Below are 13,825 nucleotides of genomic sequence, written 5' to 3'. Positions count from 1 at the left end.
CGGTTCACCATGAGTACTATGTTCGGTTCACCATGAGTACTGTGTTCGATTCATTAAGCACTATTCAAAACTCTTCTTCCTCACCTTCTACTGCTTCTTCACCAGAGATAGAAGGAGGAAAGGAAAAAAAAATACAGCAGCAACAACAACAAAAGAATGACGATATAGTTTCAGGGTTTAGGGTTTTAGGGTTTAAGGTTTATGGGTTCATGGTTAAGTGTTCAGGGGTTCAGTGTATTTCAAACTTTTGGTTTGCTCCGTGTATTAATTTCGGTTCACCATGTTCATGGTTGAGGATTTAGGGTTTAGGTGTCTAGGGTTTAGGGTTTAGGGTTCAGGGTTTTAGGGGTTTAGGGGATACGGTAGGGTTCAGGGTTTAGGGTTTAGCATTCAGGGTTCAGAGTTTAGTATTCAGGGTTTGGGTTCAGGGTCTAGGGTTTAGGGTTTAAGGTTTAGCATTCAGGGTTCAGAGCTCAGAGTTCAAGGTTCGGGTTCAGAGTTTAAGGTTTAGGGTTTATGGTTTAGGTTTTAGGGTGTAGGGTTTAGGGTTTAGGTTTTAGGGTTTTAGGGATTCAGGGTTTATAGGTTCAGGGTTTAGTATTCAGGGTTCTAGTTTTAGTGTTTAGGGTTCATTGTTTAGGGGTTCATAATTTTTTGGTAATCAGTAGAGCGATTTAGATTACTCTTCTGAAACGAATCAAACTGACAAAGTTTGGATTATTCAGTTTTGAATCGAATTGAATGGAATGCAATTGCTAATTTGAATTGAATTAAATGGATGGAGATGTACTGAATTGAATTGAATTGATAATATGTAAATTGTAGGCAGAGTTATTTGAATTTGATTTTATATAATAGATTATGTTTCGTTCACTCAGTACTATACAATTGTTTCACCATGAGTACTGTGTTCGGTTCACCATGAGTACTGTGTTCAGTTCATTCTATAGACAGCTATTTGAATTTGATTTTATATAATGGATTATGTTTCGTTCACTCAGTACTATACAATTGTACTATGTTCGGTTCACCATGAGTACTGTGTTCGGTTCACCATGAGTATTGTGTTCGGTTCATTCTGCACTATTTAAAATTCTTCTTCCTCACCTTCTATTGCTTCTTCACCAGAGAGAGAATGAGGAAAAGACAAAAAAATACAGCAGCAACAACAACAAAAGAATGATGATAAGGAGAAAACACGTGAAGAAGAAGGAATGCGAAAAAGGAGGAGAAAGAGGAGAATGAGGAATGCGAAGAAGAAGGCGAAGAAGAAGAAGACGCTCCGTGCCGCATTTGGATATGGATTTAAACCGTTTAAATGGTTTGGATTAAAAATCCAAACTATAAAAGAGATCCAATTTGGTTTGGATTTTTTTTTATTTAAAACTGGATTTTTTTAAATGATTTGGTTTGGATTTGGTTTAAAATCCAATATTTAGATTTTTTTTTCCCAGCCCTATCCCTGCGTAAACGAGCGTGAAAAGAAGATGAAGCGTGAGGGAGAAGAAGCGTTGGGCAAGAGCGATTTCGTGTGTGTTGGACGCGTATATTTCACGTTTCATTTAATGGTATTGAGTTTTTTTTGTGTTGGCCAACTTGGTTACATGGTTACATGGATGTGTAGCATCTCCCTTAAAAAAATTACTTAGAAGTTTTACTAGAAGATAAATGCTATGTATGTAGTATAACTATAAAAAGATAAAGAAATTGAAAATGCAAATTGATTTGTAAATGAGTAAGTTGAACATATTTTCTTATTTATTTAAGATTTTGGTGATTATTTTTGTGAATATATTTTCATGTGAAGACGATATTGTAAATCTAAATCGTTAGATGATTTATTTAAATATATATCAAACATATTAAATCATTTAACAATTTACAATATCATCTTTATACAAAGATATCTTATATACTTAGAATAACACACTTAGAATAACATGTAAAATTTTATCACCAGACCTTATTTCCTAATAAACCAAATTGGCATAGAAAGGAGACACATCATTAGCCTTCTCAAATTGCAAAGTATAAATTATTTGCAATGATTAGAGGTTGTCTCGTGGCTAGAGCTTCTGCTACTGTGCTAGACTACATATAATAGTTCAAACTCGGTGAGTTTCTGCTGTGAAATATATATATATAAGAAATCCAATGGATTTACAGGACTTCAAGTCGCTGTTGCCATCAACTTTATTTCCAATCAATCTCTCTATGCTCATTCAAGTGGCACATTGTTTTCTTCTTCTGCTAATTCACCCCCAAGTGTTTGATGAAATGCCAAAAAGAATTTGCAAGGCATAGAGACGAACAATGGGAATCCACATTATGAAAATTTTGATCAAACAGAAGCACTCATTTGGTTTCTCAATCTCCATTCGATCAAAAACTACGTCGGCTCAGTATGTTGCCTCGAGAGTTCGAGACCCTACATTTGAGAAGCTCATGGACAAGTACAAGAGCCTCTTCAAAGTCATTGCCATTCAAGATCTCATCCTCGCAAACCCTAGGAATCCGTCCGTGTCCATTGACTTCCTCTCCAGGCTCTCCCAGAAACTCCATCTCAACCGCGGTGCCACTTCCTTCCTCCGCAAGTTTCCTCACATCTTCCAAATTTATTATGACCCCTCCAAGTTGCAGCCTTTTTGCAGGCTCACAGATGCTGCTCTTGATGTTTCCAAGCAGGAAGAGAAGGCCATTAATGCTTCTTTGCCAATGGTGGTTGATCGATTGGTTCGGATATTGTCCATGTCTGCGTCCAAAACGGTTCCTCTTCGCGCGATTTTCAAGGTCTGGAGGGAGCTTGGGCTGCCTGATAATTTCGAGGACTCAGTTATATCTGCAAATCCTAGTGTTTTCAAGCTGTGTGATGCTCATGAACCTAACACTCATTTGTTGAAGCTGGTTGAAGGTGTTCCTCGAAATGGTTTTAGAGCAGCCATTGAGGATTGGAGGGTTGTTGAGTGCTGCAAGGAGGATTGCAATGTAAGGACAGAATTGCGGTACAGTTTCAAGCACGGGTATCCTCCAGGGATGAAACTAGGCAAGAATTTCAAGGCCAAGGTGAAAGAATGGCAGACTTTGCCATATGTTGGGCCTTATGAGGTGGTCGTGGGGGAGAAAAAGAAGTCTAAGGCAGCATTGATGGCCATGGAGAAACGAGCAGTGTCAATTGTTCACGAGTTCCTAAGTTTAACTGTGGAGAAGATGGTAGAAGTTGAAAAGATCAGCCAATTCAGAAAATGGTTTGGGATTGACTTCAACATAAGGGACCTGTTCTTGGATCATCCCGGGATCTTCTATCTATCAACAAAGGGGAAACGGCATACCGTTTTCTTGAGGGAAGCTTATGAACGAGGTTGTTTAATTGAACCAAATCCTGTATATGTTGCAAGGAGAAGGCTTCTTGATCTTGTTGCTATGGGACGTCGTGGTCGTTCTTCTATTAATTCGAATTTGCAGGATGAAAGCAGCAGCAACGACGATGACGACATTGGAGAAGAGGAAAAACAGCAAAGGCATGGCTCATTATCTTCTTGAGCGATAAAGGTTTGTTAAGATTCCTTGTTTACTTGATCATCCATTTCCAACATAAGTCCTAGAAATACAAAAGGCAAAACTTCGATTGTTAACTTGAGTAAACCAGTTTATGAGAAGCTATGCTCTACTTTAGTAGAATAAATGGATGGAAGATAATGGGCATAAGTTAACTCCAACATGTTACCACGGCAACATTTTAAAAATCTGGAGTTACAATATTTTGACAATGAAGAATGCAAAGGCATTTTGTTGATTTTGATCCATGCTTTCCAAAGAAGCTTTGCTGCAGTCTTCACTCTTTGGTGACAAGTACTGCGAATTCCTTGCTTTGTTTTCAAGATTATGGCACCTGAAGTTATTTATGTGGGAAAGGCATGGAACTATATGTATATCTGTCTCTGTGTTGAACAACAAACATGAGTAGGTGTTGCTAATTTAAAGAGAGATCGAAACACTGCTGGTGGTTAAGAATTAATTATCAATGGTCATAGGTTGCTCAAAAACATTTCAAATGTGTTTGCAATGAGTATAACTATTTGCCTTTGTCGGCTTCTGTAGTATTGTTCAAGAAATTTGATGGCTTAGAAAGTGTATATTTAACAGTAACAAACTAAGCATATTGTGATTTGTGAATCTTTGATATGTAGCAGTTTTTTGTAGACACAAAAGGGGCTCTGGATTGGAGACAACACAGGTAAGGTCATAAATAAGAACTTAAGTCACAAGTGCACTATTTTAATTCTGCAAAAGGGGCTAGAACATTTTGTCATTTTCCCACATACATGTTCCCCACATCATTTAATTCCTGCAAACTATAAAAGCAAAAATATTATTATTGATAATTTTTTTAATTAAATACTCAAGAAACCTAGCTAAGTGCCAATTATGAATGGGTTATACTATAGTGAATAGTGATTTTGAATGAAGAATGAAGATAATTCGTTTTATAAGAATAAAGATCAACAAAAAAAGACCATGTGCAACGTACATATTTATTAATTTAGTAAGAATCTTACTCTAGGCGATTTTCATTATAGATTGTTATAGAGGTGCACATTCAATATTTGTATTAGTATATTGGTAGCTAAGTTTGCCCTTTGATTATCATGGTCAAAATTGTTTGGCCAAAAAATAGAAGAAAAAAAGAAGTAGATCTTTTACATCAAATAGCACTTTTTTTTTTTTTTGGTGATACATCAAATAGCACTTTAACATAAACATGGACCCTTTTGCTCCCCCATCCAAAGATGTCGTCACCTTTACTACTCGGAGCACGGATTGAAAAAATTTGACATCTTTGTTTCCTCCCAAAATGCAAATACAGTTAGAAAATAATCTATCTAACCAATGTCTTGTGTACTTGACCAAAAAAAAAAAAAAAAAAACCAATGTCTTCTGTAACAATGACTATCCTTCTATTTAGTATTTACACTCTCTCTTTATAAATAATTTATTATTTTAAAAATCTGATAGAGCAATAAATAGTATATTTAATTCAAAGGGTTTATCGAATAAGTAATTAACATAATAGTCCATATTCAATTCCATATATATAATATACACAGTAACATTTTTCTAAACCAAATTGTACTGACATTCTAAAGTTTCTGTGGAAACAATTGCAGAAAAAAAACTCTAGTTACTATGTTGTCATACCGAAAATAGATAATTAGGATTAAATCTAATTAACGATCCAGATTGATCATTTAAAATCTTCACTACAAATATCTATTTTACCATATTTTTTTAAATATTTTTAAATTATTCTATACTACGCATCATACTTTTATATACATTCACACTTTTCTAAAATATTCCATAACCTTTTAGAGTCTTCTAGAACTTTCTAGGATATTACTAGACCTTCTAGGATATTACAGGACCTTCTAGGACATTCTAAAACATTCCGGAACCATCTAGAACATTTTCAAACACTCTAGAAAACTATACAAACACCATTAAATCTAGCATTCTAAAATTTATCATGACATTCTCCTCCACCTATTGCGTAGACGTCCTCGTCGCGTTCTGTTCATGATAGTGCTCTAAGTGTTATTGGAATTACCACAGATCTTCACGAGCTTCCTAACTAGCTTCTATTATTGAGAGTCTTTTCCACTTGATCAAGTATTGGATACTTAGTGACACTCCTCTTCGTCGCAAACCCGATTAGTTAGGATATCCTCGATCTCTTTATCGAATGATTTAATTACCACAGGTAGAGATCGATTCGAGTCATCTCTGCTCGGTTCATTTTGGTCTTCATGATATGGTTTAAGCATATTCATTTAGAAGACTGGATGGATCTTCATAGAGGGAGGGAGTTGTACTTTATAAAACCTCCCTAACACGCCCAATGATCTCAAATGGCCCTTCATATTTGTAGATCAAACCCTTATGAACCTTGTGAAAGGTTTTAAATTATTGTGGAAGAAGTTTAATCATTACCTTATCCCCCACTTGATAGCTTGCATGTCTTCTTTTCTTATCTGCCTATTTCTTCATCCTCTTTGCAGCTTTGTCGAGGTAAGAACGAATGACATCTGCTTGTTCTTCCCAAGATTTTATCATATAATAAGCTCTAGGCTCTTCCCTGAGTAAGAGGAAGAAAGAGAATGTGGTATAAACGGTTGTCGTCTAGTCACAATCTCGAACGGACTCTTCCCTATGGACTCGCTCCTTTGTAGATTATATGAGAACTGAGCAATGTCCAGAAATTTTGTTCAGTCCTTTTAATTAGCGCTTACGAAATGCCTTAAGTAACACTTGAATAATGCATTCACTCTCTCTATCTGCCTATCAGTTTGAGGAAGGAAACTTGTTGAGAAGTGAAGCTTTGATCCAAGGAGTTTGAATAGCTATGTCCATAATCTCCCTGTGAAGTGTGGATTTCGATCACTAATGATGCTCTTAGGTAAACCCCATTACTTCAACACATTATTGAAGAATAGTCGTGCTGCTTCATCTGCAGTGCAATTAGTAGGGACAAGTATAAAAGTAGTATACTTTGAGAATCGATCCACTAATACGAGAATAGATACAAATCCTTCAGATTTTGGTAAAGTAGATATGAAATCTAGAGAGACACCTTTTCATGATCGCTCTGGCGGAGGCAGAAGTTTCAACAACCCACTTGGTTCTTTATTTTTAATTTTATTTTGTTGGCAAGACAAATCTTCGCATAGCTCTCCATTTCATCCCTTATTTGAGACCAATAATAAGAAGATTTAATAAGTGTCAAGGTCCTTTGTTGGCCCTGATGACCAACCCATTTGGTATCGTGGCATTCCTTCACCAACTTTCTCCTTAAATTTTTTTACTTAGGAATGTGTAGTTTTCTTCCTTTGGTGTAGAGAAGATCATTTTCTAGCCAAAATTTTTTAGTGTTATCTTCTCTAGCCAACTCCACTAACTTCTTGGCAAATGGATCATGATGTAACTCTTCCTTGATGATGCGTATAATGTCTCCTTCGATCATGAAAATGGCTGCCATCCTGTATGGTGTTGAGATAGGCAGCTTCGCTCCTAACTCCAATTTAATCTTGTGGTCCACCTTCCTTTTAGGTGGTAGTTGCTTTGGTAACTCGGAAAGCATCATATCTTTATTTTTTTCAAGGACTTCCTTAATTTCAGGAGGGACATCTTCTCTTTCAAATGTTGACTCCTCTTGTAATAAAGCTAAATATGTAATCTCTTTCTTATTGAACCTTTTCTTGAGTTGCATAGCAAAGAACATCGGTGGTCTTCTAACTTTAGAGACTGTAGGGACCATGGATGAAGACCCTTTCTCCATGGCGCATACTACATCATAGTATGGCATAGGTATTATATTTGCCTTTCTTTACAAGTTAAGCATGATGACTATCTAGAAATCATCCATGGGTGCTATTCAGAAATCTACAAGTCCCTTCCAAGAACTAAGGGTCATCTCAACCCCTTTTGCTACTCCCTTAAGAGGTTCAACCTTAATATTCACGGGTTTTGAACCAGCCATTCTTTTTGGTGATTTTCAATCCAAACCTCTTTACCTTATCAGGCGTGATGAAGTTGTGTGTAGCGCTAGTGTCGATCATAACCATGACGGATTTTTCATTGATAAAGGTTTTGACATACATCAAGCCTTTTTTTTATAGGGCTTGCCTCTTTGCCATTTACAACATTCATGAGTTGGACAGATCCAACACATTCATTCACTTGCGATTGAACCTCTCATTCTTTAGCGATAGATGCTAGAGTCCTTAGCTTGGGACAGTCCTTCATTTGGTGTGGTTCCTTGCATATGAAGCATCTTTCTTTGGGCGTGAATACTTTTTTTTTCTCGTATTCTTTTTTTGAAGAGTACTTTCCTTCTCATTGAGGAACTCTTTTCCTTATCTCTCCCACCTTTAGTAAAACTAAGTTTGGAAGAAGACTTGGATTTAGAGTCTCTATGATGAAATTCGATGAGTGATTCAGCCACCACAATGGCTTCATTCTTGCTTTGCTCAAGGTTGGAGCCCATCAATGAAGAAGAACAATGCATCATCTGATGTTAAGTTAGGGATTTAAAGTGTGAGAGTAATGAACCCCTTTATGTAGTCACTAATTGTACTCTTATGCTTCAACTTCTTCCTTGCTTCATAAACCACATTCTCAGGGAAGAATTGTATTTTCAACTCCCTTTTAAAATCTTTTCATGTGGCTATGTTGCAAGTACTATTTTTCATATCTACGCATTTTCTCCTCCACCATAAAGTTGCATTATTAGAAAGGTAGAAAGTTATAGTGCGTACCTTTATTGCATCTTCAACTACCCCTTGGCCTTCAAAATACCTCTCCATTTGCCATAAGAAGTTCTCTACCTCTCAAGCGTCCCTCACGTCCTTGAACTCCTTTGACTTTGGGAGATCAATTTTTGTCGTCTCCCTTATAATGGTTGGTTGAGATTTTGCCTTCTCGAACCAAACTCGAACTTTCTCAAATAGCTTCAAGGAATTCTTAAGTTTCTCTTCAATTTGGAGCATGTTTTCTTTGAAAGCATCTAGTTCTCCCCACACGTGAGCCTCGAGGTTTTCTTGTCATGTTCTATCCTTTGGAAACGCTCATTCATAGAGGCTAGAACATTCTCCAATATCGAAAATCTCTTCTAAGAAATTAGAGTCCTTACCTCTAGGCTCACTTGAAAAATGTACCTTCTTGCCTCTCCATTGAGAAGGAATAGTATCCTTTCCCCCTTTGAGACTCAACATGCTCTAGGTTACACTAGAGGACATACTCACAAACCACTTGTGCTCTCTCTCGAACCTTACTCTGATACCAAATTGTCACGACCTTGGACACACTCCAACGCTACCATGCTAGCACTCGAACTTACTCAACCTCTTAAGCTTAGACAAAGTCATCCTAACTTTCAATACTTAGCAAGAAAGCTAAGAATACAAGAGAACACAAGAGAAAGGAAGTTTTGGTAAAAAAGAACACTTTATTATCTAAATGTTTGTTACAATTGAATCAAACACCCAAACTCTAACTCTCAGCCCCTATTTATAGCCATCCACCTCCTCAATAGATGGTTAGAATTAAATCTAACTAACGACTTAGATTGATCATCCAAAACCTTCACTACAAATATTTATCCTACCACATTTCTCTAGATACTTTTAGATTATTCCATACTACTCATCATACTTCTATATACATTTATACTTTTTTAAAATACTTTATGACTTTTTAGAGTATTCTAAAATCTTCTAGGACATTCTAAAACGTTTCGGAATCATCTACACCATTCTCAAACATTTTAAAAAATTTTACAAATAATATTAGATCTAGCTTTTTAAAATTTACCATGACACCTTGATGAATCCATATTTGACGATAAATTTTAGATTGATTTGAGAGGATCATCATATAAATCTACATTTATTCATCCAAATAGCATACTTTTGTGTTCTCGCCCTAAATTGAGCCTAATTGTGAAAACATGCTATTTTATGCCTAATTTAGTCACTTTCATCCCATTTGATGCCTTGATAGTTTTGATGAGTGATTTCAGGTATAATAGGTAGGAATGGCTTGATGAGAGTGGAGGAGAAGAATGGGATTGAGAGAAAATATGAAGAAATCAAAGGAGAAGCACACACTGGCGTGTGCGTACGCATGCACAACCTACCATGTATACGCACAGGAACCACACAGCCATGTGTGTGTACGCACAGGTCCCAGCGTGTGACTCATTTATTGCAAATCGCTGGGGGCAATTTTTGGTCCTCCAGGGCCCAATTTTGGACCTCCTGAAGCTGATTGAGTGCTATATCAAAGAGGGCCTTCTTCCATGTGAAATGAGGGAGCAATTAGGGCTAGTTTAGCATCATGTAGTTCATTTTCTAGAGTGAAAAGCTCCCCCTTCTCTCTAGAACTTAGGGTTTTTAGTCTAATTTCCTTGTAATTTCTACTTTTAATTCTTGTCTTCATCTAGTTTCTTCTACCTTTCCTTATTTTATTGTCTTAATTTCCTTAGTTTATCTTGTCATTTTCTCAATTTTGCTACTTTCATGTATTTTTATTCTTTGTTATTTTAATTTACATTTAATGCAGTTTTATGTTTTCATGTCAATTGTTGCTTCCTTTACTTGTTGTTATTATTTTCTTGCAATGGGTAGTTGTAGCATTTATTAATTCTTGTTATTTTACCATGCTTTCTTTTCATGCCCTCCAAGTGTTTGATAAAATATTTGGTTGGGTTTTTACTTAGTTTTTTCTCCAATCTTGGCTTGAATTTGATGACTTGGTGACCCTTGAGTCATTGATGTCCATTCTTGTTTGATATATTAGAGTAGTTAGTTGATTTGGTTTTCATTGACTCTAAGTGACCATTAGTATTAACTTAGGACTTATGGATTGAAATTAACTATGCCTATTTGACTTATCCTCGATGTAGGGTTGACTAAGTAGGATTAACTGTTCATAATCATCATGTGTTTGTGGTCAATGGCTAGGATAGGCAACCTTAGCTCTCAATTACTTGTCAAGAGGTTTCTTGCATTTTAATTTTTCTTGTTTTGACTTTTATTGTTTTGACTTTTAGTTTCTTACATGTTTAGCTTTTCATACTCTTGGTTGAGAAATTGGGTGTTTGGGTGGAATTGAGTTGTGGATGTCCATTTCGCATTGTGTGAGGATTTTTAATTGGTTTGGTTTCTCTTGACTCTAAGTGACCCAATAGCGTTGACTAGGACTTAGTGATTGGAATCAATTATGCCCTTTTGACTTATCCTCGATGTTAGGATAGACTAATTGGGATTAATTCACACACAATCACCATGTTTGTGGTCCAACTAGGATATGAATCCTTAATTTCCCAATGCTCACCAAGAGTCTTCTTGCATGTTCATTTAATTTCTTGCTATTTACATTTCTTGCATATCTTGTCACCCAATCCCCATTTTCTCCCATAGCCAATAAATGTACATTTTATTGCAACTCTTAAAGAAGACAACCTGGGAATTTAAACTCCCAGTTATTGTGTTTTGATTGTGACATCTTTAGGATTAAATTTGATTGATGATCAATGGTTGGGTTTGGACTATACTTGCAACGGACAAATTCTATTTTAGTGTGAAAATCCAAACTTATGCTTTTGGTCATTGTCAAATTTGGCGCCGTTGCCGGAGAGTTGCAATGTGTGCTTATTGTTGGCTATTGTGCATATGTGAATATTGTCAATAGCTTAATTTTTGGTTTGATTGTACATATGTTGCTTGTTTATTTATTTATTTTTTTTTGTGAATATGTTAATATGTGAATATGTGAATAGTTTGTTTTTGATTGGTTGCTTGTTCTTGTTAGTTTTAGGAGTTTATTTTACTTGTTCTTATTATCTTTTGTTTTTAATTTCTTTTTCTCCTATGAATTCTCAACCATTACTCTATAAGTTTGGTTGCTATTGTTTTATAGGGATGGGAAATTTCAAGTATTTGTCACCTAGATAGAATGAAAATAATCGACTTGAAAATTGGGTGCACAAGTTTTGGAATCTCAAAAGCCATAAAAAATGCAAGAATGGGTGGATATTCTAGGAAGAATGGGAACACAAGCCCTTTGATGAGAGCTCTCCATAAGTCCAACTTAAGGACAATAAACCAAAGTGCTAGGTGGGAGACACCCCACCATGGTAACATTGTTCCAACCTTCCTTGTTTATGATTTTGGTTTATTGCATATTTGTTTGCATTGGTTAGTCTAGGATTAGTTTAATTTTGAGTTTAATAGGTTAATTTGCATGTGGGTCATGAAATTTTGAATGTTTGAAGGTTTGGGATTGAGATTATGATTGAGCTAAGGTTAAGTACCTTAGGAATATTGAGAAATTTTTTTGAAAAACAGGACATCTGTGCGTGCGGACACAACTTCTATTTTCTGCGTCCTGTGCGTGCGCACAGACTTGTGCGCACGCACACTAATGGTTATGCCCTCTGTTCAGCTTGTGCGTGGGCGCTCTCCTGTTTTTCCTTGACATGTGCTTGTGCGTACGTACACACCCCTCTTTTCGCACTCTCTGTGCGAGCGCACAGACTTGTGCATCCGCACACCAACTTACACCCACTCTGGTGGGAGCACTGGCACAGCCTGTGCGCATGAACCCTACCTCTATTCGCTTCTGTGCGTACGCACGGACCTGTGTGCGCACGCACACATGACCCTTCCTCAAAAAAAAAAAGAAAGTGTCCTGTGCGTACACACACATCTTGATTCCCTCTCTGTTCAGAGCGTTCGCACACCTGGTGCGGATGCACACCTCCCCTGTTTCACCTAGTGTGCGTGCACACACATACCTATGCGTACGCGCCCCTATTTTCTCACCTCTATACTTCTTTTATTCTCTTCTCTCTACTTCTTCTCTTCTTCTTTCTTCCACCCCTCTCTTCTCTTACTTTTGCCCTCTTCTCTACGTGCTTTACTTTGTTCTGTTTACATTTCATTTTCATTTTAGTAATTTTATTAAGTTTTTATTTAGTTGTTTGTTAATTAAATAAGTTGCAAGTGTTTGCTTGATGATTGTTGGGTTGCTTCTTGGTTGAATTTTGGTTTCATTTTTTAATGAATATGTGCACTAAGCATCAAGTCTTTGTTTGATTGCCTAGATGAATTGTGAGTTTGATTCATATGTTGTTGCGACCATATGTGTTAGACTATATCCTTGTTTGGCATTCTAATCAAGAATTGTGCACTTTTAAATGATTATAATGATATTTTGGATTAGAATTTTAATAATGTACTTGTTATTGCTTTGAGATGCTATCACCAAATTGAGATGAAAAGTGACATTTGATTTCTTATTTGGTGAAATTTTGAACAAGTACATATTGAATTTAGTGAATTGAATGGAATTGTTGTTCATTATGGTTTTAAATTAATGTAATCACATAACAAGGTATTTGTTCCTTGTTAATGCTTTGCATTTTTTTGAGTTGACTTGACTTGATTTGTATCAAGAGTTGTCACTTTTTGTAACAAGCACCTTATACATGTGATTATTTCATTATTTCTAAGGATGAATAAGTAATCCCTTTCTTCATTGAATTGGTTATTGTTAATTGTGCCATTTTCTATTAATCTTGCGCTTTTACTTGCCCAATTTCAATATCCAATATCTTATACATTCAATTCACTTTAGTTGTTGTTACCTAGGGTTGCTTGTGCCTTAAGTTTTGCTTATTCTTTACTTACACCCTAGGCTTTTTAATTGAGGAACATGCTATTTCTTTTGCTTTTGTGGTTGCCGTTTTTAACCGACCAATATATGTGTTCTAAACCGTGCACATTTAGAATATGCACATTGTCTCTTATCCTACCACACTACTATGACTTTTTTCTCAATTCTTGTTTAATTATTTTCTACAGCAACTCGGAGCTTCAGTGCCCACCAACTGAAGGTGGAGCCTCACACCTCTTCACCCCCAGATAGAGTGCATGCACGGAGGACCGTGCAACGTTTAAGTGTGGGGAGGATCCACAAATTTCGGGGCATAAATTTCTTTTTTTCCAACACTTTGCACCATTTTTTTGTTTTGATAGCTATGTTTTTGTGAATATTATTTGGTATTTCATGACATTATGCTTTGTTTGGTTTTCTTGTATATATCTTAGTTTGCTTATAGTTTTTTTTGTAGTTATATTTGCATTTACATGGTAGAATAAATAAGTTTGGTTAAAACAACAAAGAATTTTCAAGAAATCCCTTTTAGGGTGTTCCATTGATTGGATTTGAAAACTTGTTTTTGAACTTGCTTGAAGTATCTTTTATG

The 13,825-nt window shown here is 36.1% G+C and overlaps 1 protein-coding gene across 1 annotated transcript; it reads left to right on the top strand.

Moving 5' to 3' along the window:
* Positions 1-1,925: 1,925 nt before the first annotated feature.
* On the top strand, positions 1,926-4,207 carry LOC112728180 (protein ROOT PRIMORDIUM DEFECTIVE 1-like). The gene has a single exon (XM_025778217.2). It carries the CDS (start codon positions 2,314-2,316, stop codon positions 3,538-3,540), a length of 1,227 nt encoding a protein of 408 aa, XP_025634002.1. The 5' UTR covers positions 1,926-2,313; the 3' UTR covers positions 3,541-4,207.
* Positions 4,208-13,825: the final 9,618 nt, after the last annotated feature.

This window comes from Arachis hypogaea, chromosome 12 (genome assembly GCF_003086295.3).
Source record: "Arachis hypogaea cultivar Tifrunner chromosome 12, arahy.Tifrunner.gnm2.J5K5, whole genome shotgun sequence".
Classification (NCBI taxonomy): Eukaryota; Viridiplantae; Streptophyta; class Magnoliopsida; order Fabales; family Fabaceae; genus Arachis; species Arachis hypogaea.
Note: the sequence above shows the minus strand (reverse complement) of the source record. Positions and strands in the feature narration are given on the sequence as shown.